The 24,408-nt window shown below is 42.2% G+C and overlaps 6 protein-coding genes across 6 annotated transcripts; 3 read left to right on the top strand and 3 right to left on the bottom strand.

Annotated features, from left to right (window-relative positions):
- Window positions 1–5,046: 5,046 nt before the first annotated feature.
- EAE98_000905 (uncharacterized protein) lies at window positions 5,047–9,022 on the bottom strand. The gene is made up of 4 exons (XM_038948522.1): window positions 8,611–9,022; window positions 8,345–8,451; window positions 5,677–8,238; window positions 5,047–5,613 (listed from the first exon to the last, which is right to left on the bottom strand). The coding sequence occupies exons 2-4, from the start codon at window positions 8,402–8,404 to the stop codon at window positions 5,587–5,589; spliced, it is 2,649 nt and encodes an 882-aa protein (XP_038814788.1). The 5' UTR covers window positions 8,405–8,451; window positions 8,611–9,022; the 3' UTR covers window positions 5,047–5,586.
- Window positions 9,023–9,838: 816 nt separating this feature from the next.
- EAE98_000904 (uncharacterized protein) lies at window positions 9,839–11,345 on the top strand (the record flags this gene model as incomplete). The annotated part of the gene is made up of 3 exons (XM_038948521.1): window positions 9,839–9,876; window positions 9,935–10,100; window positions 10,158–11,345. 3 exons carry the CDS (start codon window positions 9,839–9,841, stop codon window positions 11,343–11,345), a joined length of 1,392 nt encoding a protein of 463 aa, XP_038814787.1.
- A 1,524-nt stretch (window positions 11,346–12,869) lies between these two features.
- On the top strand, window positions 12,870–14,291 carry EAE98_000903 (uncharacterized protein; the record flags this gene model as incomplete). Its single annotated transcript, XM_038948520.1, has 1 exon — window positions 12,870–14,291. The coding sequence occupies one exon, from the start codon at window positions 12,870–12,872 to the stop codon at window positions 14,289–14,291; it is 1,422 nt and encodes a 473-aa protein (XP_038814786.1).
- Window positions 14,292–15,129: 838 nt separating this feature from the next.
- Window positions 15,130–18,153, bottom strand: EAE98_000902 (uncharacterized protein; the record flags this gene model as incomplete). The annotated part of the gene is made up of 3 exons (XM_038948519.1): window positions 18,052–18,153; window positions 17,861–17,997; window positions 15,130–17,810 (listed from the first exon to the last, which is right to left on the bottom strand). The coding sequence occupies exons 1-3, from the start codon at window positions 18,063–18,065 to the stop codon at window positions 15,130–15,132; spliced, it is 2,832 nt and encodes a 943-aa protein (XP_038814785.1). The 5' UTR covers window positions 18,066–18,153.
- Window positions 18,154–18,287: 134 nt separating this feature from the next.
- EAE98_000901 (uncharacterized protein) lies at window positions 18,288–20,559 on the top strand. The gene is made up of 2 exons (XM_038948518.1): window positions 18,288–18,813; window positions 18,869–20,559. The coding sequence occupies exons 1-2, from the start codon at window positions 18,383–18,385 to the stop codon at window positions 20,235–20,237; spliced, it is 1,800 nt and encodes a 599-aa protein (XP_038814784.1). The 5' UTR covers window positions 18,288–18,382; the 3' UTR covers window positions 20,238–20,559.
- A 35-nt stretch (window positions 20,560–20,594) lies between these two features.
- On the bottom strand, window positions 20,595–23,819 carry EAE98_000900 (uncharacterized protein). The gene is made up of 3 exons (XM_038948517.1): window positions 23,499–23,819; window positions 22,479–23,442; window positions 20,595–22,427 (listed from the first exon to the last, which is right to left on the bottom strand). The coding sequence occupies exons 1-3, from the start codon at window positions 23,683–23,685 to the stop codon at window positions 21,017–21,019; spliced, it is 2,562 nt and encodes an 853-aa protein (XP_038814783.1). The 5' UTR covers window positions 23,686–23,819; the 3' UTR covers window positions 20,595–21,016.
- Window positions 23,820–24,408: the final 589 nt, after the last annotated feature.

The following is a 24,408-nucleotide window of genomic DNA, read 5'->3' as shown; positions in this document are numbered from 1 at the left end:
TCATGTCTACTACGTGTACAACGGCCCAAGAAAAGCATTGAGAAAATTGTTGTAAATTAATAGCAAGATCGATAATTTTTCCGCGACTTTTATTTATTTTAGCTTTCAATGGATTAACCTCAACACACACACCTGAGTAGTGCAATTCCAACAGGGGAGCTCGTTAGACATTTCTTTCTCCGCTCACTCCGAAGCCAGCCATATTATATGAAGTGGGTGGTATGGATGATATACAGATGAACCTGGCTATATGGGCCTAAAAATTTCAAGGCCTAAATACCTGTATATAGAGATTTCCCGTATATACAGTTTCAGTCTCGACATTTAGCCTTATTTTATACTTTTAATTTCATTTTATACCTTTAGTTTTCCCATTTTCATTAAATTTGTTATATAAATTTATAAATTCATTATATAATAGATTAAAGCTTAAACCATTATTACTAATTTTTATAAGAGCATTAGGAAAATTAGAACCATATACTTTTATATAAAGGTATGCCTATATAGATCAATTTCACTATATAAAATTTTTTGAGATTGAAAAATATATCTATATAAAAGGGATTCCCGTATAGCACATACCCGTATATCCAGGTTCATCTGTACTAGAGTCCTTCACCGATTATTCATTACTCATCATCATCGGCGTCATTTGCTATGAAGTTCTTACTCGGCGCGCGCGAGTTCATCCATCTACTCCTCGCTAGCGAGGCCAACTCATCGATAGATATACGATAGAAGGTGTAACCGATATCCCTACTATGTGCACGGCCCTGCTATATGCACGCTTTTATTATTTATACAAAATGTTATACTAAATTGAATTAAAAATTAAAAAAGCAATAATATTATTTATAATTTAGAATTAAGATAATTTGAATGAATTTATATCACATTTTGAAATAAAAAGTCTGAAATTCTGAAAGTTTATAATAATAATATTAATAAATAAGATATTGAATTGTTATATAAGAAATTATTTATTTATTAATATATTTTATAATAGAATTGAAAATATAAGTTTATTTTAAGGAAATCATAAAATTTCTTATATTATAATATAAAATAATTAAAAAAATTAAACTTTTTTATTGAAATTCTAAAATTATATTGATATTAAATCCTAATAGTTTTTGAAAAGAAAATTTATAAGAATTAATTATTAATAAAATAATGAATTTATAATATTTGACTTTACTTTTGAAATACATAATAACAATAACTTTTAAAATAAATATAAATATATTAAAATCTATAATTTCTTAATATTATATTTAATTAAAGATTTAAAAATAAATATTACGAATTTTTTTAATTTAATATTAATTATAATACAAGCTTTTATTAATTATTATTGAAAATTTAATTTTAATAATCTTTAATCATATATATCTTATTTTAATATTAATATAAAAAACTATATTAATCGATTTTTGATTTAATAAAGAATTTAAATATTTGAATTTTCAGAATTTATTCATATTAAAATGATTTCTATTTAGATTTTCTTTTTTTAAAAATTAATTTGATAATATTTTGAATTATAAAAACTTTTTTCTTGAAATTCTTCATATTATGATAATAATTTCATAATTAGAATTTCATTATATATCATAAAATCAAGATTTAAATAATTTCAAAAATAGAATTTTAAAAATAAAAGATTTTTTTAAAGAATTTCTTTTGATTAACTTATAATTTTTGTATTTTAATATCTAATAAAATTTATTTTAAAAAGATTATAATATTCGAAACTTTAATATTAAATATAAAATTTAAATTCATTTTAAAATTCATTTTTAAATTTTCTAAAAATAATAAATATAATTGAAAAATCTAATAATCTATATTAAAATCAATTCTTATTACTTTTTTGATTTTTTTGATTTTTTTATAAGAATATCAATATCAAAGAATCTATTAAAATATTTTCTAATTTTATAATCAAACTTTAATATATTCTTTATTGAAAATATATATATTAAAACTATAGATTCTTTTTATTTTATTATTTAATCAGTTTCTATTTTGATAATTTGAAATTCTGAAAAATCAAAATAAATAATATTATTCAATTCTCCAACTAAATTTTATCTTATATTAATGATTTTTGAATTTTAAATTCATTTTTATTTTGATAAAAGAAAACGTGCACATAGTAGGGGCGTGCACGTAGCAGGGATATCGGTTATCATTCGTGAAACCCCCACCTGCCTTATTCATCCTTTCGACCACTGAAGATAATCTTCTCGATAGTCTGACTTCCATATCATCAATCAATTAATAACAAATTCAAAGCCATGTATCTCAGAAGAAGTCACAAGCTCACCATTTTCCTTATCCATCACTGAAAGACGTAAAGCTGCCCAAATTCTCACCCCATCTCTAGTTCCATCCGACCTCTCATCTTAGCAATACCGGTTTGTTTACAAGCAAATGAATAATCCAATCTCACTCGTCCTCACTCACATATTTTCCTACCAATAAAACAAGGGCATACCCCTCACCCACATATCCCCTTCGAATACTACCCCGAATATGCAGCGCTCATCATCTAATCCCTTCTCAGCTGCGCATACATTCGCTACCAAACTTGCTTGGACCACCTGTTCAACGTCTTCCATGTTCCCATTCCCAGGTACCCACGGTATCCAATTCCCTTTTGCTATTTTCGCAGTATCAGATTGTTATGGTGCAGATTGTTTAGCAATCTTCAGGCTATCACATAAATCGCATTCTCACGAAAACAAATCCTGCGTAGCTAAAGGTATTCGTGACTATGTGAGTATGCATGCTGGTGAGGCTTGGTGTTAATATCAATAGCGATATACATACCTACATTATAAAGTAATACCCCTTCATTCTCGTTTACCATAATCAACAACATTGCAAAGCATACTGCTCGGCACAGTACCGTGGCTCGCGTGCCTCAAAGCACTCCAATCTAAGCACTTCAATCCAACCATCTGTTCTCCCTCCCTCCGACATCAAATCCATCCAATACCCAGACAAACACCCAATACAACACCGTTATCCATTTGAAATAATATCCGTGCCGCATCATACCATCCACCATCCACCATCCATCACCACTCATATCTCTCCACCCCACCCACCATATCTCATCTGACAAGCATAGGTATACAGGATATCATGTGCGCGCGTCCAATTCAACCCCAGCGTCCCATCCATCCCTCCCAAACCCATCTTGGGAAATGTAAGAAGACCCCTTGCCTCACCCTAAACCCTACCAATGTCATGTCCGACCGTTGTGATATGATGTGATGTGACGTCCTGCACATCACTCACATAGACGGGTCTGTCTACCTTACCTAAATTAGAACTTCTGGAAGACTAAAAGATTAGATTATATTTTTTCTTTGAAAAAAAAAAAAAAAAAAAAAAATCAAAAAATTGAATCGCTGCTGTAAAATCTCCTTTGGGAAATCATCCAATGTTTTCAAAGTGGTGAGAATTGTTGTTTGGGAAAATGATATGACACCCAAGCTATTTCTTCTCCCTTTGAGGAGAAAGAAGTGCACGAGAATATTCACCATACGTAAATCGCAAACTCAGGTCTCCAACATCGCGTGCCAACTATCTCGAAGGATTCACCTCTCCAAAGCTTCTAGAACATATCTCCTTCCCATTTGCCCCATCTCGGCATCCCACTCTTTACGTTTCTTCAAAGGATGTTATATTCCGAGACGATTCAATTTGGATCTTTTATGACGTAACCTTAAGAACTTAGATACTCATTTCATATCATCTTTTTCTCATAGGTAGGTAGGTAGTTTCTCCTCAATTAGCGAACTCGGAACTTGTAGCCGCTTAATGGGAAAGAAAGTCACATACTATCCTACTGGTACGCTAAATTCTTATATACACTTAATTAACTCTCAATCCATCAATCTAATTGTCACAATTTCAACACCCCATAAATCTCAATTCCGCTTTGCCAATCCAAGAATCAAACAATCAAACAATCTCTCCTCTCCCCTCGAGAAATATCGAAAAAGCGCAAGACTTCCCTCCCATGCCATGCCATGCCATGCGATGCGATGCTCCAATACAATACAATACAATACAATAAACACACCATCTATATTTCTCCCATGATCCATCGCGTGTCCGCCCGTTCATGCGCTCCTAATACATATTTACCTACTCAACATACCCAAATTCCCATCCCCATTCCTCATTCCTCACGCCTCACATACAAACTCTCCATAGAACCCCCATCCCGCGTCCCCATATCCAATATCCCAAATGCCAATTCCGCATGCACCATGCAATCTCGATACTCCCCTCTCCCGACCCCCTATCCCCTATCCACACTCCGGCACGGAGAATATTTCAACTCCCAGCGTTACATACATGATACATGATACATGATACATAATACAAAGAACCTAGCACCTACATGTGTCAAAATCTTCCTTTCTCTATCTTCCCGCCTGCCCTCCCGTTTATTTCGGTACGAAAGAAAAATTCTCCGATGCAAGAGGACCCGGACCTGTAGTTAGACCTAGGGGTTTTTTCTTTCAACAGCTAGGTATGTATGGTAACCTCGTCTCTTGCGTAGATGTACATGCAAACATGCAGATATACATACTGCAAGATAGAAATATATTCTCCCATCATACCATCTCATTCTACACCCTACTCCCCCTAAAAACCCATCCTTCAACAAAACAATAAAAACCTCAATCCCCATCCAAACCAAGCACCCTACATAAAACGTACATCCCACTACCATCTCCTATTCCCCATTCACACTCGCCCACACAAGCACACGCGCAAATGAAAACAAAACGAAAAGAAAAAGCAATGTATCACTAAAGCAGACCCTTGAAGCACAAAAAGCATCATCCATACCTCTACATAAACCTGACATCGTCATCCACATGCCGTGTAATCCATTACTGTCGCACAACAGCTCACCCCCTACCTACCACCACCATGAATTTCAGGGGCCCTCCTCTCTCTCCCTTCTTTGCATCCCAGATATCAACATAAACATAAACACAAACGGCACGATGGACTGATTTCAAATACTCGTAACAATAAGCGTAGATTTCATTTCCATGGTATCATTGAAGAAAGAGAAATACAAGACCCCTACGCAGCTACGCATTTACGCATCAAGCAAGCGGGCATCCATCCCTAACCTATACTTCGTAAACATGTGTGTATATCTACGCACATGACATCCTTTCCCCTAAAGCAAATGTGCTGCGCTCGTACAATAAAGTACAATATAGTACAATCAACGCCAGCCACGACCACATACGCATATCGAACACGGCATGTGAGCATAATCATCGTCTCATTTCGCCTCACATTCATTCGCATTCGCCTCGCCCTCGTCTACGACGACGAATGAAACCCCTTATATGCACCAAGACAGAAGACGCCACCTCAAACCACAAGGGAAAAAATACCAAGCACGACCACAACACCGTTTGATCAGTGCCAAATAAACCTTTCCTTTCCTATCCTTTCCTTTCCGTTTCGCCATCTACCCGATGCTCTTAATGCCTATTCTATCCTTGGTTCATTAAATATTTGATTTCCATATGCTTAGTGTTTGGATATGTTTTGTCGTGCCTATAAACGAATTGTTATTAGTACCTTGAAAACAGTATGTAAAAGCAGGTATAGAAATCTCACCTTCATAAGCTCAATTTTTGCCTTCAAAGCACTTGTGACCTCGGCAGCCCTCTTCCAGCTTTCTACACCTGTTCCATTGCCACTAGGAATACTACCAGTTCTAGACATGCGATCACTTGTGTAAGATGGTGGTGCTGGGCTAGCCCTGCCACTACCACTAGCAGCACTTGATCTTCCATTACTTGTAGGTTCCAAATCAGGACTTAACATATTTCGACCATAAGGACCAGCCCCGTTTGAATGATCTTCTCCAATTGAAGATGTGATAGACATACGAGGGCGACTTCTATAATCTGGGCGTCCACTGTCTGAAGGAGCGCCATACATAGATTCGCGGTGATTGCCAGCTTCATCATGTGCTCCATCACGTCCGGGGCTCGATAATCCCCTCGATGGGCTATGGTTACTGGCTCTTTCGGCGGCTGATAAAGCATGCTTTAATCTGTTTTGCTCCCTCCTTAATTGCGCACACATTGCTTCCGCCGTTTCGGCATCTGCTCTCGAACGAACAAGTTGGGTTTCCTTTGCCTTGATTGATAAAACGTCTCGTGTATGATCCTCTATTAGCTGTGCATTTTGATTCTTCAATTCTTGAATTTCTGAAAATAGTCTCGAGCGTTCTTGGCGCATTTCGTCAGCTTGGCGTAATAATCGATCTTTGTCCAATCGCAGTTCTTCCAGCTCAGCTTTCTCCAAAGCAGTCAGACCGGCATTCGGTGGAGGTGACATTGAGGACATGGGAGGAGCTGCATTAGCGGATGGTGCTTTTGCCAATGATCGACCAGCTGGTCCACGACCTAAACCTACACGAGGTGGAGGTGGAGCTTCTTCTTCAATCGGAACTGGTGATGGGGCGTTACGTTTAGGTGAAGCAAGTGCTGGTGGTACCACTTTTTTACCTGGTGGTTTCAGCCCAAGACCACCTGGCTTCTTTAGTCCAGCGGCACTTCTTGCTGTAGGCTGGGGCTCTAATGGAGCTTGTTGGGCATAAGCACTTGGTGGTGGAGGTGGTTTCTTTGCGACTGTCTTCTTTACCATTTTCTTAGGGCCTGCTGCTGGGGCGGCTTTAGGAGCTACAGGGGCGGGAGGAGGCTTAGGCTTATCCTTTGCCTTGACTTCTGCAATGTCGAAGAATTCCTTGATTTTAGTTTTCCGAATATCGTCCAGTCCTTCAAGGTGTGGTCCCATTGCACGCTCGCCCATAATCTTCATTATCGTACCCAATACTTCAGCTCCACTAGATCTCAGTACTTCACTCGATTCCGCGAGTAACTTCTTTGCAGCTTCTGAAATCTGAGTTACTTCGGCTTTGGAGGGAGCTTCTCGAGTTGTCCTGAGCGATCTAATTAAAAACTTAACGGTTCCCTCTTTAACTTGAGGATTCTTGTGTTTCAAGAACTCAATAGTTTCTTCCAAACACTCAGTCAAACTCGTTGCTGCGAACACCTGATCAAGTGCTGCACCTAAAGCATCTGAAACTGATGCCTTCTTCTCTTTTAATCTCTCCATAATGGGGCTTTGAATGACGGATCTATATTTGGCGAACCCCTTTCGTAAACCTTGAGCTAAAACTTCAACACACTGTGCAGCTTGAGTGACAACTGCAATATTAGCGTCTTTCATGCATTTTGCCAGACCGTGAACTATCAAGCCGAAATCGGCATCTTTGATTCTAGGAACATTGACACAGGTGTATAGAGCCTCCAGCGCTTCCTTTCGCTCTTTCCATTTTGACGAAGCTAACTGTTCGTGGAAATTTGCAGGGACCTTGGATAATACATCTTGTGGTTCAGCTAAGTCAAATGCATCAATCTCGACACCTTCAGCCTCTAACTCATCCTCCTCTTCTGCACCACCTTCACCCGGGGGAGGTGCCCTAGACATTGCTGCTTGTTGTGATCTGAGGAATCGTTGTTGTTTCGGCGCTGGCTCCCCCTTGATCTGTTCAAATTGAGCTTCCATATCGGTCTGTTGTGTAGGTTTAAGATCCCCCCAAAACATTGGCTTCATGGCCTCTCGTAACCATCTATAAAACTCGATGGCCAATTTTGTAGCTTCCGCACGTACATTCTTATCTGCATGACCGAATGGTTTTGGGAGAACTTTGAGAACGGGCTTAGGATCCACTGTCTTGCATCCATATTCATGATATATGGCGGTTATTGCAGTTACCGTCGCTGCGACAATTTTTGGTTGTTTATGCGACAATGCAGGAAGAAGCTCTTCGATGACAGGGGCAGCTACATCCAATTCGACATATAACAATAGGGCTTCGAGCGCAGATGCTTTGGTAGCAGCCCTTGTTGAACTCAATCCCTTCTCGACCAAGGAAGTTAATGTATGACTTCGTGTCCTGGTACAATGTTCGCGCCCACCAAACTTTAGGAAAGCGCATAATGCCGCGATACCATCTTGTTGTGCCGCAACGTTCGAATCTGCCACCGCTCCCTTCCACAATCCAGGGTCGTTAAGAAATGGTTTAAACACTGGGTCATGTTCATCTGGTGTGATCTCGAATTGTTTTGCTGCATCTTCATATGCTGCCTTTCTTACTTTCCATATCTATCACCGAGCGTAAGTATTAGTCTACGTTTACTACCAGTTGCAAGGGATTGATAGCGCAGAGGAGAGAAAAAGTCGTAATGGAACTTCAGCAGGGAAATCATACCTTGTGTTGAAATCTATCTGGGAGGGGTAGAGAACTGAAATCTTCTTCTTGCTCTGCCATCTTGGCTCCTGTAAACTTTTTAGGACTCTGCGGTAGCTTTCCAGTAGCTATCCGTTTGGTTAGCTTTAGCTTTGATAAAGACATGGGTAATGGAGGGGGAAGCTTCTCCAATCCCGTATAGAACATGGAGAAGTGGATTGAAGGCGTCGCAGATTAGAAAATGCCATCATTATTGCATATGGGAAAGAGCAACGGAAGCCACCTACCAATTTGATGTTGTATGCAAATTTGAGAAAGAGTTTATGGTCGTGGGGTAAATTTTGGGGAGAGGAAAGCACCGGTGGGTATGTAGATAGGATGGATTGTTTTGGTTGAAATTTGAATGACTTGACTTCTGATATTGATAGAATTATCTCATGTGAAAGTGGAAGGGGAAAAAGTGCTTGATGTTGATATAAATCCTGTGTATATCAAAATAGTAAACAACACACTTTGTTCTTAATAAGGATTGAGAATATAAATCCACCGTATAGAGTACGGCTTTGGGAGAAATGAATTGAATTGAATTGATGCGTTGTGTTGTGTTGTTGACTTTACCGCAAAATTGAAGAGAGGGTACTCCCGTCACCGTAACCGTAACGACCGATATCGATAAACCCCTGCCAAATTGGCGCGTGCACTCTTTTTCATAGGTAATCAGGTTGGGCGTCCCAAATGTATCAGGGGATGAAACTTTTTGGCCCAAGAAGAAGAAGCATCAAAGAATAAACGCGTGATCTGTCTGGAGTGAATGTCAACAGAAGAAAGAAATCTCAAATCCAAATGTTTCCAAATTACCTAGTACGTCCAGCTACCTACTGCTTAGATACAATTAGATGCCATTAGATACCATTAGATACTCATCGTATAACAAAACGTCATGAACCTTCCCTCCCACGGATTCTAGAATTCATGGCATAATAATGGTAATAATGGATTCTTGCATAATGTTGTTTCATATCATCTCATAAATAAGAATCCTCATCAATTGACCAAAGTATTCATTTTGTCTCAGTAGAACACAAAGAAAGAACTTCTGCCCTACCGCCTATCGTCAAAACAAAAGTTGTGGACACCCCGCGCTTCTGAGCATAAATAAAGTAGGTAGAGCCAGCCAGCCAGCCAGCTATCTATCTATCTACTAGGTATCTATCGAGCCATCCATACCCAACCTTAACACTTTACCGGTACGTGTAAAGGAACGTGTGCAAAAGCGTGTGTGCATACTTGCGCTTCGAAAAGTCAAAAAGGCATAAAATCACAACAAAACAAATTACCCATCCACGAGAACCCCCCTCCCCCCCCCCCCAAAAAAAGGCAAAAGAGATCACTATCAGATCCATATCGGAGACAAGAATCGAACCGTCTAATATTTCGCTTGCCAGGCGCATCAGCCTTGGAAGAAATTAATATCAGAGTCCCATTCAACTTCATGTATCGCATACAATAGTCGTCATGAGCCAATATCTGACGTCGCGGCAGGCCGAGGAGCTGTGAGTTGAACATATCTTCTTCATCACATCCTCATGATGGCTAATATTACTCTCGCAGGCACAAGTCTATGATAGCATACCTTACCTCGACGAATCTTTTACATAGTGCCGCGACGTTACGTGAGGAACTTGATATCGGTGAAAGCTTCGATTCGGCCACGAGTAAGAAATATGAAGGTCTGCTGGAGAAGAAATGGACAAGTGTGGTGCGGTTACAGAAGAAGGTGAGAATCCTCAATATCAATCTCAACAAGAGTTCCATACTGATGAGTGGGAAATAGATAATGGACCTCGAAGCGAGAAATGCAGCTTTACAAAGTGAAATCGATAATGCAACACCTACATCTCTATCAAATCGAAATACCGATCCCACAGCTTGGTTACCAAAATCTCCAGCGAGGCATAATCTCCAGTCGCACAGGGAAGCAATTACCTGTGTTGCGTTTCATCCAGTATTTTCATCGTTGGCATCGGGTTCGGAGGACTGCACAATCAAAATTTGGGATTGGGAGCTTGGAGAATTAGAACTCACTGTCAAAGGACACACCAGAGCAGTACTGGATGTTGATTTTGGTGGCCCTAGAGGAGGAACATTGCTGGCATCGTGTTCTAGTGATCTTACTATTAAATTATGGGACCCAAGCGATCAGTATAAGAATATTCGCACATTACCTGGACACGATCATTCTGTTTCAGCCGTACGATTCATACCTAGTGGCGCAGCTGGGTCGCCTTCATCTGGAAACCTTTTGGTATCAGCAAGTCGAGACAAAACTTTACGCATATGGGATGTTTCCACGGGATATTGTGTGAAAACTATTCGAGGACATGCGGATTGGGTTCGTGACGTAGCACCTTCTTTTGACGGTCGATGGCTTCTATCTGCTGGGGTGGATCAAACCGCAAGAATATGGGATGCATCATCAGGAGAACCAAAGGCAACTTTATTGGGTCATGAAAATACGATCGAATGTTGTGTATTCGCACCACCAGCAAGTTACCCTCACCTGGCTGCCATGGCAGGATTAAAGAAACCACCTGCAGCGAGCAGTTCCGCTGAATACGTCGCTACCGGAGCTCGAGACAAGAGTATTCGAATATGGGATGCTAGAGGTACATTGATCAAGACACTCATTGGTCATGATAATTGGATTAGAGCTCTTGTCTTTCATCCTGGTGGAAAATATTTGTTGAGTGTGGCAGATGATAGGACATTAAGGTGTTGGGATCTTGCGCAAGAAGGAAAATGTGTAAAGACAATAAGTGATTCACATGGTCATTTCGTCAGTTGTATGAGATGGGCTCCAAGTGTTATTAAGGATGTTCCTATTCTCAATGGAGAAAATGGAGTGGCAATTCCGACCAAGAATGGGAATGGGACAGCGAAGAAAGAGGATGCAAAAGTAAGCATCAGATGTGTTATTGCGACAGGGTGTGTAGACCAGGTTGTCCGAGTGTTTGCATCATGACCACATGTAAAGCATGTGCTATCAATAGGAGAATCGCCAAGAGAGAACTTTGATATCAGAGCAGCAGGAGTTCGTGGAGTTCGCTCATACCAGAAGAATAAATTCCTTGCTCCTCCTTGGCTATTGGAGAAATATGTCACGAACTTTATGCTTAGAATGTGTATAGGAGGAGTTGCATTGACTAGCTTCTCTCAATTACAATTCAATTTAATATGAAGAATAATTGACTTCAGAACAGAGAATTTACACTCTCAACACAATGGATGATGTTCTAAAAATATGAGGTTGAAATTAACAAGTAGAATCCTAAGCTCGTTGGCTCTCATGAAGGGGGGTAATATCTTTATGCGAGGTAAGCACATGACATGAATGGTCAATCTGGTGTCAGTAAATTTGAAGCACTTCCCTTCCCGCACAGGTGTATATGCAATGCGCAAAAGTACATGATTCAAACTTTATTCCAAGTTCAGTAACCTACCTTTTCCTAAATTTCATCGTACTGCCTACCTATGCACTTCTCGATTTGCTTCTCATAAGTCCTCACCAATTGGCGCTTTATATAATCAATTCTCAATCAGCACTCCACTGTCAGATGAGCCGTGAAACCCGTCATCCTGGTGCTCAAGAGTTATGTTCATCTCCAGGCTCCAATATATTGAGAATGGCATGGTTTCTATGTTGGATTGAGATTGTATCGATATCAATATCGATGTAGCGCAAATGAAGCTTGAGAGGATCTATCTCAAGAGAGAGGATACTTCCGGTCCTATATTTGAAGTGGAATGGTTCGAAATTATATCTGCAAGGCTATTATTATCTTTGGAGGTAACCAGTGACAATTAACGCCCCAGTGACGATAAATAACAGATTGACAATAAGCTAGGCGTCAGAATTTCTGTGATCAAACATCATTGGATGTGATAACCGACTGAAATCAACTCGTACCGCCAGGAAGGATGTAAAAAATGGAGATATAGTGCAAGCACACGAGCCTTTCAAGTAGGTAGTCAGGGTACGTGCAGGGAAATTATCATGCCGTGCCTGTTCGGTGCGAAGCAATTCCTCGTCTATAATTTATGGGGCATGAAGTAGATGTTCTTCACATACTACGGTATAATCATCAATATGGCAATTGTCGTGCACGTCAGCGCCAATGAACAATATAGATGGGGGCTCGAAGAGGATTTGTACCGAATACTACCGCTTGGAGACCGTTTCTCCATTAGTGCGATTAGACTTGGCATATAGTATGCATTCAAGCAGTCTATGATATCAGGAAATATGCGTTGGGGGGCTTCCTTAGTGGGATGGATTCGTAAGTCTTTGTTCTTTCGAACCATGGTAGACTAGTTTTCTCTCTGTTATTCTGTAGGATGTCCTTCGCAATTAATAGTTTTGACATTTGTTTGCTATTCGATGTTGTCTTTTTCTGATCGTTCATAATCGCTGTGTTGGCTTGTTCCTATTTCATCACATTCCGATCATTTTAATTCCTTCCATTCCATAAGTAGATTGCAGATAATCATGACAATCACTTTACGCCAGCGCTATATGCTACTTAGTGTATTCGTAGCCTCGACTATACTTCTTACTGGTTTCTATCTACTAGATAGTATAAGACCACTCACATCTCTTGCTCCTCCATCCGAACCAATCGAGACTGGACCAAAGCATCCAAAATATAAAACCTTGAAGCCTCCGAAAAGTTATCCTGTAGTTGATAATTTCCCTCTTGCTCTGAACGCACATTCAGCTTCAGAACTTCCACCAATTCCCAAGTGGAATCAACCTCCTAATCCGCATGTCCCCGAAAAAACTCCTCTGCTCATTGGGTTTACGAGGAATTGGCGTCTTCTTCAGCAGGTTGTTGTTTCTTATATCACTGCAGGATGGCCTCCTTCGGATATATACGTCGTCGAGAATACAGGTGTTATGAATTCAAATAAAGATGGACAACTATCACTTCAAAATCCTTTCTTTCTCAATCATACTCGATTGCATATGCTTGGTGTGAATGTCCTCATAGCACCTACTCTACTCACCTTCTCCCAAGTACAAAACTATTTCTTATGGACAGCTATTGAGAACAAATGGCCAACTTATTTCTGGAGTCACATGGATCTCGCCATTCTGTCATTCGAGGATCGATGGATAGATGCTCATCCAGATAATGTCAATCCCTCACCCAAAGAGTTTCAATCCCTCTACGATCATTGTGTCTCCGCTCTCCGCAATGTAACGACTCCAAACCCCGAAACAGGAGTCGTAAAACCATGGGCCCTCGAATTCTTCTCCTACGATCGTCTCGCTCTCGTTAACACGGAATCCTATCAAAAAGTCGGAGGTTGGGATACCTTGATACCTTTCTACGGTACCGATTGCGACATGCATGAAAGACTCGCCATGGAAGGATTCGAAATGAGAGACTGGCCTGCGGGTGCTATCTGGGATGTAGCGAGTAGTCTGGATGATCTCGAAGTTTTGTACCGAAAGAAAGAGGGTCCAGATCCTTCTTTCATTGATCCGAATGCCGTCGAAGAAGAACTCGCTAGAGCAGATTCGAACTCAACAACCGATGCATCTCTTCCATCTGAGAAGCACCCCCGCGATCTCAGCTCGAGAAATCTTTTCTCGGATAAAAATCACAGAGAATGGACCGATGAGCCCGTAGCCCAGGAATCATGGCGCAAACTTCTAGACGTATTGGGTCACATGGGAAATTCCAAGGTCGCGAATAAAAACGGACGAAATACGTGGCAGGGAAGACAGGTGGGCGGACAAAATGATCCTTACTATAGGGATTCCGAGGGCTTTGAGATAGGCATTCAGATGTCGATTGAACATGGGAGGAGAGTGTTTGCGGAGAAATGGGGACATAGGGATTGTGATTTGAGGGCGCAGGGATTGGTGCCTGGCGATGCGTGGAGGGTGGAACGGGATTGGTAGGGGTGGAGCGGGTGAGGCGCGCTGGGCTCTTGGTGGTCGGGTTTGTATATATTAACGGTATTTGGGAATTGAATCTGTATATTTATATCACATGGAGTGCGTGTTTCGATGGCGTTTAGGGGGAGGGGTCGGTATGGAATAGCTAGATTGGTTGGTTATGTATGTACTCGAGTGAGAAAATATAATGAATTATGATTCTGGTTTTATGGCGTATTTCTGCTATGTTTGTATAATTGTTTGAACGGAGAGTGAGGATGTAGAAGGTGATGGGGTAGTTTATTTTGCTAGGCTGAGAATTTGGAGGATTTGGGATGGAGATTGTGGGGGGTTAGGTTGAGGTAGGAGAGCGGGGATCGGGATCGAATCGATGAAAGTATAGGAGTTGAAGTTGGTGTTGTGTGGCTTGAACTCCGAGTTTTCCTATCGAAATGAATAGAAGAGGAGGGATGATAGGAAGAGGGATTTTACAGCGGCTTTTTGGGGGAAGTGATGATATGATAAGCGATGGATGTGATAGGTGATGAAGCTTTGTGGGAGGTGTGAGCAATGGGTATTATGTAGATATGTGTTTAGGTATGAAATATCCTCTCCTATATAATTTAGTATCGAGATAGGTGGGTAGTACCAAGTTAATTATATCCAAAGTATCTTGCATCGGGATTGGAATGGATAGAGTAGAAGTGACTGATTGATTGTATTCCAAGATCCCTATGCAACCCTCTCACCCCGTGATCCAATATATCTCAACTCCTCAAACCATACCCAAGTCTAAACCCCAAACCCATTCCTAGATCCAAACAAATATATACCTAGCGAAACCAAAACCAAAACCCCTCCCTCACTCCCCCGTCAAATCCAAAACCTCCACCTCCTCCGCTCTCCACGCTCTACTCCTCCCCTCCACTAACTCCTCCCTCCCCACTTCCCTCCACGACCCAGGTAATGATTCGCGCAGCATAATGTATCTCCTCGTATTTTTCTCCCTTTTCCCTTTATCAAACGATACATTTTCCTCGACGATTTCCGTTTCGATTGTATGTTCTCTTATCGTTTCACTTTCATTGAGTTGCTCTCCTTCTTTTTCTTTTTCTCCTTGCAGATTTCGTCGCGATAGGGATTTGAGAGATTTAGGTTTGAGGGGCGAATGGGAGGGGGAATTGGTGATGTTGTAGATTGTCGTGTTGATGTTGATGGTAGTGTGGTATGTGGGTGTGTAAGTATTGTTATGATCGTGGATATGTTCGTAATCGTAAGCGTAATCGTGGTTGTTATGTTGCGGACTCATTTTCATTGGGAGGGGAGAACTAGATGGGATGACAAGTTTGGGATATCCGGGAGAGTCATCGAAATCTTGGATCAATGGTTCGGGAAAGGCGGATGGGGTTCCGGGAGGGGAGGAAGTGAGGTCGATGATTCTTCCTGGTGAGTAACTTTGTGAAGGAGCAGTTTTGTAGGAAGATTTGGAGATGGATGAGCAGCCTGAGGAAGAAGATTTATTGCTTGAAGAGTGCAGTGAAAAATCAATTTTGCGGTTTGTGGGTTGGGGAGTGAGTGGTGGGCGGGTACTTGGATTTGTATGGAGAGCTGCCAGGGGTGAAGAGAGACCTGATTTTGTGTTTGTTGGGGGTGGAGATCGCTTTTTCCGTGGGGAGGGACGATTGTTATAGATGGGGGTTCGGGTAGGTGGAAGAGATGGCTCATCCGCTTCGTCATCGCTTAAGGAAATGGGTTGTTGTCGATGTTTTTGTCTGGAGAGTGGCGAGGGGATGTATTGAGGTTTGGGACTTGGACTCATTGAGCCATACGTTTGAAATGCTTTAGTTGGAGTTGAAGGTTTTCGAACACGCGAGGCCTTCGTAATTTGAGGTAAAGGTTGAGAGAAGGACGATTGAGATGTAGCCCAAGGATTCAACCTTGCGTTTTCCTTCTCTTTGATAGCAGCGGATTTGCGACCGCGTATGAGTCGTTTCTTTGTCACTACTGGTACTGGTGACTTAGGACTTCTAATACTTGGAGCCAAGAATTGAGGTGGTAGCTCATCTTCGGATAGTTCGACATTTCGGGTAGGCTGACTCGATGCTTTGGCTGTGGGCCTGATGCCTCGTTCTGACCTCTCGACAAAACGATCCATTGCACCCTTAGACATACCACCGGTACTTTTACTTGATTTTCTAGACTTGGTGGTTTTGGTTTCTGCTCTTTTTGCAGCAGCCTTTTGTTTCGAGGCTTTTTTAGGATCTCGAAGAGCTTCTTCATAGTCCTCTACAGTAAGTGGTACGCCAACCTTAACAATAGACTCGAATATCCATAGTTTATCTGCTTTTGTGGGATCATATGGAGAAGGTCCACGTTTTCGAGGAGTATCAGTTGGCACCGCATCATCCGATGCGTACGCCTGAATTTGATCGTCCTCGAGAAGAGGGGCCAAGCCATCTCTTCCATAATCTTCGACCTCATCGTCTTCTTCATCTAGATCAATATCAACTATTTCGAGAGGCTGGTAGATGACTCTCAGCTCTGGAACTTCATCCGTGGTAACATGTCTTCTTTGGCCACAGATAGACTTTACCAATTCCATCTCATTAAGTTTTGTAAGCATAGGGTCATCGTATCCGGATTCTTGACGATCTCCACGTTGACGAAGTTTTGTTAGCAACAACACTGGTGCTAAACCTCGTACAAACTTTTTGGCTCCCTCTTTGCCTTTCCATTCAAATGCATCGCCAACGAAATTTCGAAGTCTCGGAACATTAATCTCTCCCTCCCATACAATCTGATCCCGAAGCCTTTCAACCTTCGCTAAAGACGAAACAACAGGATGCGTATAATAACCCAAAACTTTACGATCCGGGAAATCTTCAGGGATTTGAAGAGCCTTTCTTTTGGTTCTAAAGAACTTGCTTTCGTTTGTGAATAATTCATGGGCTAAATCTGCTCTCCATTCATCATACGCGGCAACATCCTCTCTTCGAATCTGACACAATCTCTTTCCAAATCCGGCTCTAGCAGCTTCACAAGCAACTTTCACACCACATCCAGGAATTCCTTCGGTTTTATAATCGCCACCACTCATCAAGGCTACTAGAATCATACCTTCACGATCCAATCCTGATTTACCAGCTTTGGTAGCTTTAGCATCATAAACATTAACATGTGTTGGTGAACCAGCACCACTCTTCTTTTCCGTTGCCCCAGCAGACCAGCTTCGGAATGTTAATCCACTTCCAAACATAAGTGTATCGACATCTTCACTCAGAACAGCATCTACAACTCCTTCACGCTGTAGAAGAGCACATTCTGCTTCGGCTTCCCCAGGAGCAATATGATATGCAAATCCAAATAGCTTAAGTAGCTCTTTAGTCATCAAATCCGGAATCGAAGCACCGCCTCGCCCCGTTTGCTTGTTACGTTTAACGGGCGGTTTATGAGGCCCATCAAAGACAAACAATGGTTGTACGGAAATAGAAAGAAGTCTAAGAAGTCGATAGTACAGTGTTCGCAGCGCCGGATTCGTACCACCTATGACCGATGAGTCGTATATCCCCATGATCATGTGCTGATCAGCTTACCTTGACCAGACTGGATTTGGAAGTTCCAAATCGAGATATCGATTGCTATCCGCAAAGGAATTCCAGTTTTCTCATATTTCTCAATCGAGATTTTCGAAAGAGCTACTCTTTCTCCGGGTCCAATTTCCCCGTAAATTCTGAAAGTTTGTTCAGTATATAGAGCTTGTGTTGTGGAAAATATCGTCACTTACCCCTTGATACCCATGATGGCAAACGCAATTCTTCAAATCTAATTCCAAAAACTATACATAATAATAGCACTGCTATTAAGAAATAATAACTTTACAACGTAAAAGCAAAGAGGTGTGGTTTGAACGATAATGCTAGTGAATGAAGTTGAAGAAAATCGATAAGAATAGTTTCACCGATATCCTTGTTGACAGTTTCTCGTTGCCACAGCAATAAAGGTCAACCCTCCAAAAACCAACTAAAAGAACCATGGATACTAGCAATAGGTAATTGATACGACCCCGGTCTCCAAGCTTGCATGCCGAGTTAGGATGGAAATGGAATCATAGCAAAATGTCGCATTCATCCGGGCCAGCTCATCGCAGCGTATCGAATATTCGTCCATCCATAAATCCACAGGGTGGTAGTGGTGCGCCTTCAACACCGCATACGCCTGTTCGACAACTCTCAAACTCCTTTGGTTCGCCCTCTACGCTGCGTGCAGAAGAAGAATGTGTAGTTATTGAACTCGGATGTCGATATGTAAAGGTCGGTTTCGCAGGCGATGCAGGACCTAAAGCAGTCATAAATTTTGGACCAGAAGAACAGAGAAGAGCGGGGGATTTTAGGAGATGGCAGCCGGGATATGATAAAGCTTGGAGGGAGAGAATACACGGGAAGAAATGGGGAGAAGCACATGAGCTATGGAAGTTGGATTTGAGGGATGTGGACTTGGGGCTAGTAGGCGATAAGATTGAGAGAGCTGTGAGGGATGCTTATACAAAGTTTGTAGAGCCTCTTCTAGTTGGGAGAGGAATGTTACTGATCATGGTTTTGCAGATTCCTACTGATCGATTCGAGGCCGAGAAAAGTGACTTTGGCACTCCCGTCTATATTACCATCACCTCTTCTCTCTACAATTTTAGATACGATGTTTACGAATTTCCAATCTCCGAATATATCTCTGCATTCTACACCAGCACTCACGACGGTAGCTGCAGGTCTACGAGCTGCTATGATTGTAGATATTGGTTGGAACGAAACCATAGTGACTGGAATATACGAGTTCCGAGAAGTATCGAGCCACAGATCTATAAGGGCGACGAAGTTATTAGGACAAGCGATGCGCGCACTGTTGGCCGAATCTTTCGACCCAAAAATATTGATGCAGGAGTCAATAGACGGCCAAGAAAATGTGGCCTTGGAAGAATTTATAAGTTTCGAAGAGTGCGAAGAAATAGTCAATCGAATGGCATGGTGCAAACCATCTCGAAATTTCGTCCCCAAACCCGCACCCGAAAGTGGTCTTGCGCCACTAGCAGAAGAAGAACCCGAATTACAAGCCGGTATGCGATCGCTAAACATCACCAAAGTCCCAGACTCCAATGATATAGTCACAATCCCACTGAAATCCACCCTCCCGCCACGCAAGCTCCGCATTCCCTTTTCCCAACTTGCCCAACCCTGTGAAGAAGCACTCCTCGCAACCCATCTCCCTACCCCCGAGCTCGACGATGAAGAACTCCCCATTCATCTCCTCCTCTACCAAGCTCTCCTCCGTCTTCCTGTCGACCTCCGCTCTGTTTGCATGTCCCGAATAGTATTTGTGGGCGGCGGCTCCAGTATCATTGGCTTGAAAGCCCGAATTCTAGAAGAACTCAATACGCTTGTCGAAGAACGAGGTTGGGACCCCGTCCAAGGAAAAGCAGTTTCGCAATACAAAAGCAATCCTAAACTTACTCGTTATCGCCAATCACAAACACCCGCTTCCCCCATCGAAACCCCCTCATCACCCCCTCTCTCCTCTCCCTCCTCTCCCTCCTCTCGCTCCTCCTCCGCCTCCCCAACCGCACCTCGTCCCCCACGTATCATTCCCGCCGCCCACCAATCCCCAGAACCTGACTCCATCGCCGCAACCATCCACGCCAGATCCGATAAATTCACCATCCCCGAAGAAAAGGGCATCATACGAGCCATCGAAAGTCTCGGCGCCTGGTCCGGCGCATCTCTACTATCGCAACTCAGGATCCCCGCTGTAAGCTCCATCGATAGAGAAGCATGGATGCTGCATGGTCTTTCCGGAGCAAATCGTAATGCGGAGGTGAGTGTAGCTGCGGGTGCAGGAAACAGAGGTAGTATGGGACCAGGAGCTTTCAAGGGTGGTGTTGGGGAGAAGGGGAGCTGGACCTTGGGATTGTGGGGTTCGTAGATGGATGGGAGAGCGAGGAAATAATGGGTTTATGAATCATGATTAGAGAGGTATTAATGATTATGAGATATCGCTATTGTTGAGGATCTAGGATGGATATATCACCCATTGTAGTAAGTGCATGACTCAAAATGCAAAAAGAACCAGAGAGAGTACAGCGTGCATGTTATCAAAGAGCACGTTCTCATATGTATGTACGAGAAGCCTTGTCTCCTCTATTCATCAACTTTCTATTAAGGGGTAAAGACGGTACCGTGGAGCAGACGAAATTTGGCGAATAGTTTGATAAATGATACTGTGCTTGCAAGTAGATCCCATCTTCAATTTTTCTCACGTCATAAATCAGTCGAACAAACGTTGTATAAAGTAATTAACTTTTGGATTTGCAAATTAATGCCGCTAAATTGTAAAGTCTACACCAGAAGATGCAAATAAAAGCTATATACAAGAAGTGAATGTATCCGCTGGTTAGCCAGAAGCTACAAACGACGCTATAGACAGGGACAGCAAGTCAGTGTCCCATCGTGTAATTTGTGAAAATGATTGGGTATCTGATGAATCTGAAAAAGACTCCAATAGTATACCGAAACTCCTAAGCCTTACTGATTATCTCGAGCGCCCTCCAAGCCATCCATGTGTAAAGAGTATTAAGTGCGCCCAATCCCAATCCCAATCCCATTCCCATGCGAATAAATGCTAATATTTACCGCCCAATATTCATATTCTCGTAGTCGTTCGTTTTATATATTTTGTTCGGTAAAACAGCAATGCGCGGCCTATCATAACTCGGGATGAGAATGAATATAATAAGGCATCTCCGTGTGAGTGAACAAGTCCATATCTGCATCAAGACTTGGCGCCTCTGTATGCGTGTACAAAGGCATCTCTGTATCAGGTTCTGGCGAATATACTGCATGAAGTTGTGCCATATGTGCGACATCCTCAACTGTAAAACCTACTGGAGGGTGTGTAAGTTGGCTTGCCTCAAGTTGTGCCTCAGGTTGTATGCTCTCTGCCTCATCGTCCAATTCCGATACTGTAGATCTATAGTCTTCGTCCTCATCTTCATCCTCACTTCCAGAATTCATCACTTCGTCTTCATCCTCACTCTCAGAGTTCATCACATCATCTTCGTCTTCTGAGCCGTGTTCCAGATCTGGCTCAGTGATAGTGTCACTAATTATGGAGGCACGGGATACTGGACGTGGAATTGATCCTGCTGTTGGTTGACTTGGAGAATATATGTCGTTCCTGAGAAACGTAGCAGTATTGGCTGCTTCCTGAGTATCGGTAGTAGCTCTTTCTGATAAAAAGTCCCAGTCTCTTTGATCCAAAACATGTTTGATCAGTCGACTTTGTTCAGGATCTGCAAGAGCATCTCTGAGATGCCATATTGGTTTACCATAACTCGGAATCCAGAATCTGCAGTCGCGAATCGAAAGTACACGAAGATTCGGTCCCATCTTTCGAGAAATTTTCTCTGCAAGTTCTTTGTTCTCACATTCGGATTCTGCGAAATGCTTCATGCCCAAAAGATGATCATGAACCAGTGAATTAAGTCGAGGACTAGACTGATCGTGTGGATCAGGGAGAAGGCCATAATTCCATAATAACTTAGGATTCAGTACTAGAACTTTGATGTTATGCCATGCGCGGTATGATTTGAAGCCAACGTCTATGTTAGTAATGTTAAATCGATCAAGTCTAGCACGGCGAAGATCTTCGCCCCAATAGCCCCCACCATCAACGGACAGGAAATCTGCAGGTCGAGTCCACTCTTGTCCTCTAGGAACATTGGCATAGTGATCAGGAGTATGTTCCGAATCCAGTCGAATCTCTTTGATGGTCATCCACCCTTTAAGTGCTTTATTCAGTGGATTTTCATACTTTAGTAGTCGATTATCTTCAGCTGCATTCAGGAGTTGAAAACTTTGAAGGGTAGGTTTGTGCGATTCGATAAAGGCGAGCATAACTTTGGTCATGGTGCGAGGGTGTTCGAATGAGTGTTTCTCAGACTCGGGCCATTGTAAATGAAGATGAGTTAGACGAGGAAAGAGAGGGGCTTTCTCGGAAGAACTTTTGAGGACGAAGGAAAGTAAGGTTTCATCTAAAAAGTCGAAGTAGAATCTGGTCAAATTATGTCTGCATCTGCGGAATGATTGTAGGACAATCTTTGGAGGAGCAATAACACTATAATTTACAATTAGTATGGAAGAATATTAAAACGGAAGTTGAACTGACAGGTGTGCATCATCTTCGAGGACTAGCTCACGCATGGAGGCGGGGAAGCCAACGTTGTAATTTTGAATCAATGGTGAACTTTCATCAATCTCATTGGGTACAAGGCTCGCCCAGAATCTCGCCAGAGTATATTGTCCTTGATTGTGAAAGGATCTATTATCACGAGTCACAGCAATGTGAAGGACTTCGAGGTTGCTTTCTCGGACCTCAGCACCTAAAGCTGCCGATTCCAAAGGTGATAGCAAACCAATCTCGAATGTTGTGAGTCTTGATAAACCTCGGAAATTCAATACCATGTTATCAACCAAGTCTTGTTTCTCGTTATGGGAAAGTTGGCTAATAGCTTCTGCTGAATGGTTTCTGTCTAGCAGAGCTTGGGAGTCAACTGTCGTTGTTCGCCATATCCTTAGTTCTCGAAGCGATGGCAATGCGAGTAGTAAATCCCAGGTTTTTCTATTAACTTCACCATCGATTCGAAGGGTATAAAGGTTCCGCATCATAGGAAATAAGTCCCCATAAACCTCTCGAATCGTCCAATCTTCTCTCGAACCTCCTTGGGGTAAATCTCTCGAGTCGACATCCCATACTGTTCTGAGAGCAAAGTTTTTGACCTTCGGTAGCCTCGGAACGATTGAAGGCACTCGGTGCTCTCCTCGTCCCATTCTCATCCACGGAGGCCGTAAATGTGTGTCATTTCGTCTTTCGTGGCTTTCATGGCGTAGGATTCGAAGAGGGTCTTGTCCATCTGAGGGGTAGGATGGATCGTAAAATTGGGCGGTATTGATGGTGATATTTGACCAAAGGATCCGTTCGGCAATATCATTGTATGCCCAGCTAACTAGCGCCCAGTTCTTCAATGATTTCAAGTCGTCAGTCCGAGATATAATGTGGTTGATGATTTCCGTGGGGAGATATGGGATTGTTATCGGTTTCGCGGATCGTGGTGTGACGTGGTTAGCGATACCTGCGATAACGTTAATGAGATGGCAGGGTGCAGAGCGTAGAGGGGAGAACACATACTTGGCCAGGACACCATATTGTTGCCTGTTGAGATATTGGAATGTTCATCATGGAGGATAGAACCATCGGCTGGCAAGCAGTTTTTGAGAGCCGCCGACTGCCAATTACCATCTCTCTTACTTTTGGACAGGGTGATCGGCTCACAAGTAGCTTTACCATAGGTGGAATGCCGTTTGAACTTCTCCATTGTGACTAAATATTACTGTGTATGTTGTATATGAGACAGATTAAAGATCGATAGATATCAAGTATCTAAGTTAATATTGATTTGGGGTTGGGTTTGCAGATGCAGATGCAGATGCAGTTGCAGAAGTCGAATGCTTAAAAAAGGTGAGGAGGTGAGATGGCTATATCTATGATCGGTAGTGGAAGTATTGCAGGTGTACCTGGTACGTTCCGGTGCATTAGATGGCTATTTCAGTCTTAACTCGATGATAGCCGAGCCCAGAGATATCCACCACCTGTTTTTGAGGGGGCGCGGAAGAGTTTCAAGGGTTATGACATTTCTCAACCTTGCAATGAATGAATCCCTCGTAGTACTACTATTGTACCATGGACGAGATGTCCCAATCGTTGTACCGCCCGCCACATTGGATGATGAGAGAGGAAGTACACTTGACTTGAAAGGCTTCATTTTGCCCTTCTTGAGTGGATAGATTTTACAGTATTACTCATGTGTATGACCGTATCTGGACCCAAAGGATCGACTGCACTACCTAGGTAGGTAGGTAGGTAGATATCATACTCACTCAGCTCAGGTATTGAGAATCTTCCTATTTGTCGTTGAATGATCAAAATATCAACCTCATATGGTGGGATGAATCCATCATACAATACATGTCATGATACCTGCGTATCTAGGACTCGCTCTGAGATGAAGATCAACTTATAACAGTTGGCAAGCATGGGC

The sequence above is a fragment of the Botrytis deweyae genome (genome assembly GCF_014898535.1).
Source record: "Botrytis deweyae strain B1 chromosome Unknown BDEW_002, whole genome shotgun sequence".
NCBI classification, from domain to species: domain Eukaryota; kingdom Fungi; phylum Ascomycota; class Leotiomycetes; order Helotiales; family Sclerotiniaceae; genus Botrytis; species Botrytis deweyae.
The sequence above is the reverse complement of the archived record's forward strand: the minus strand, read 5'-3'. Positions and strand labels throughout refer to the sequence as shown.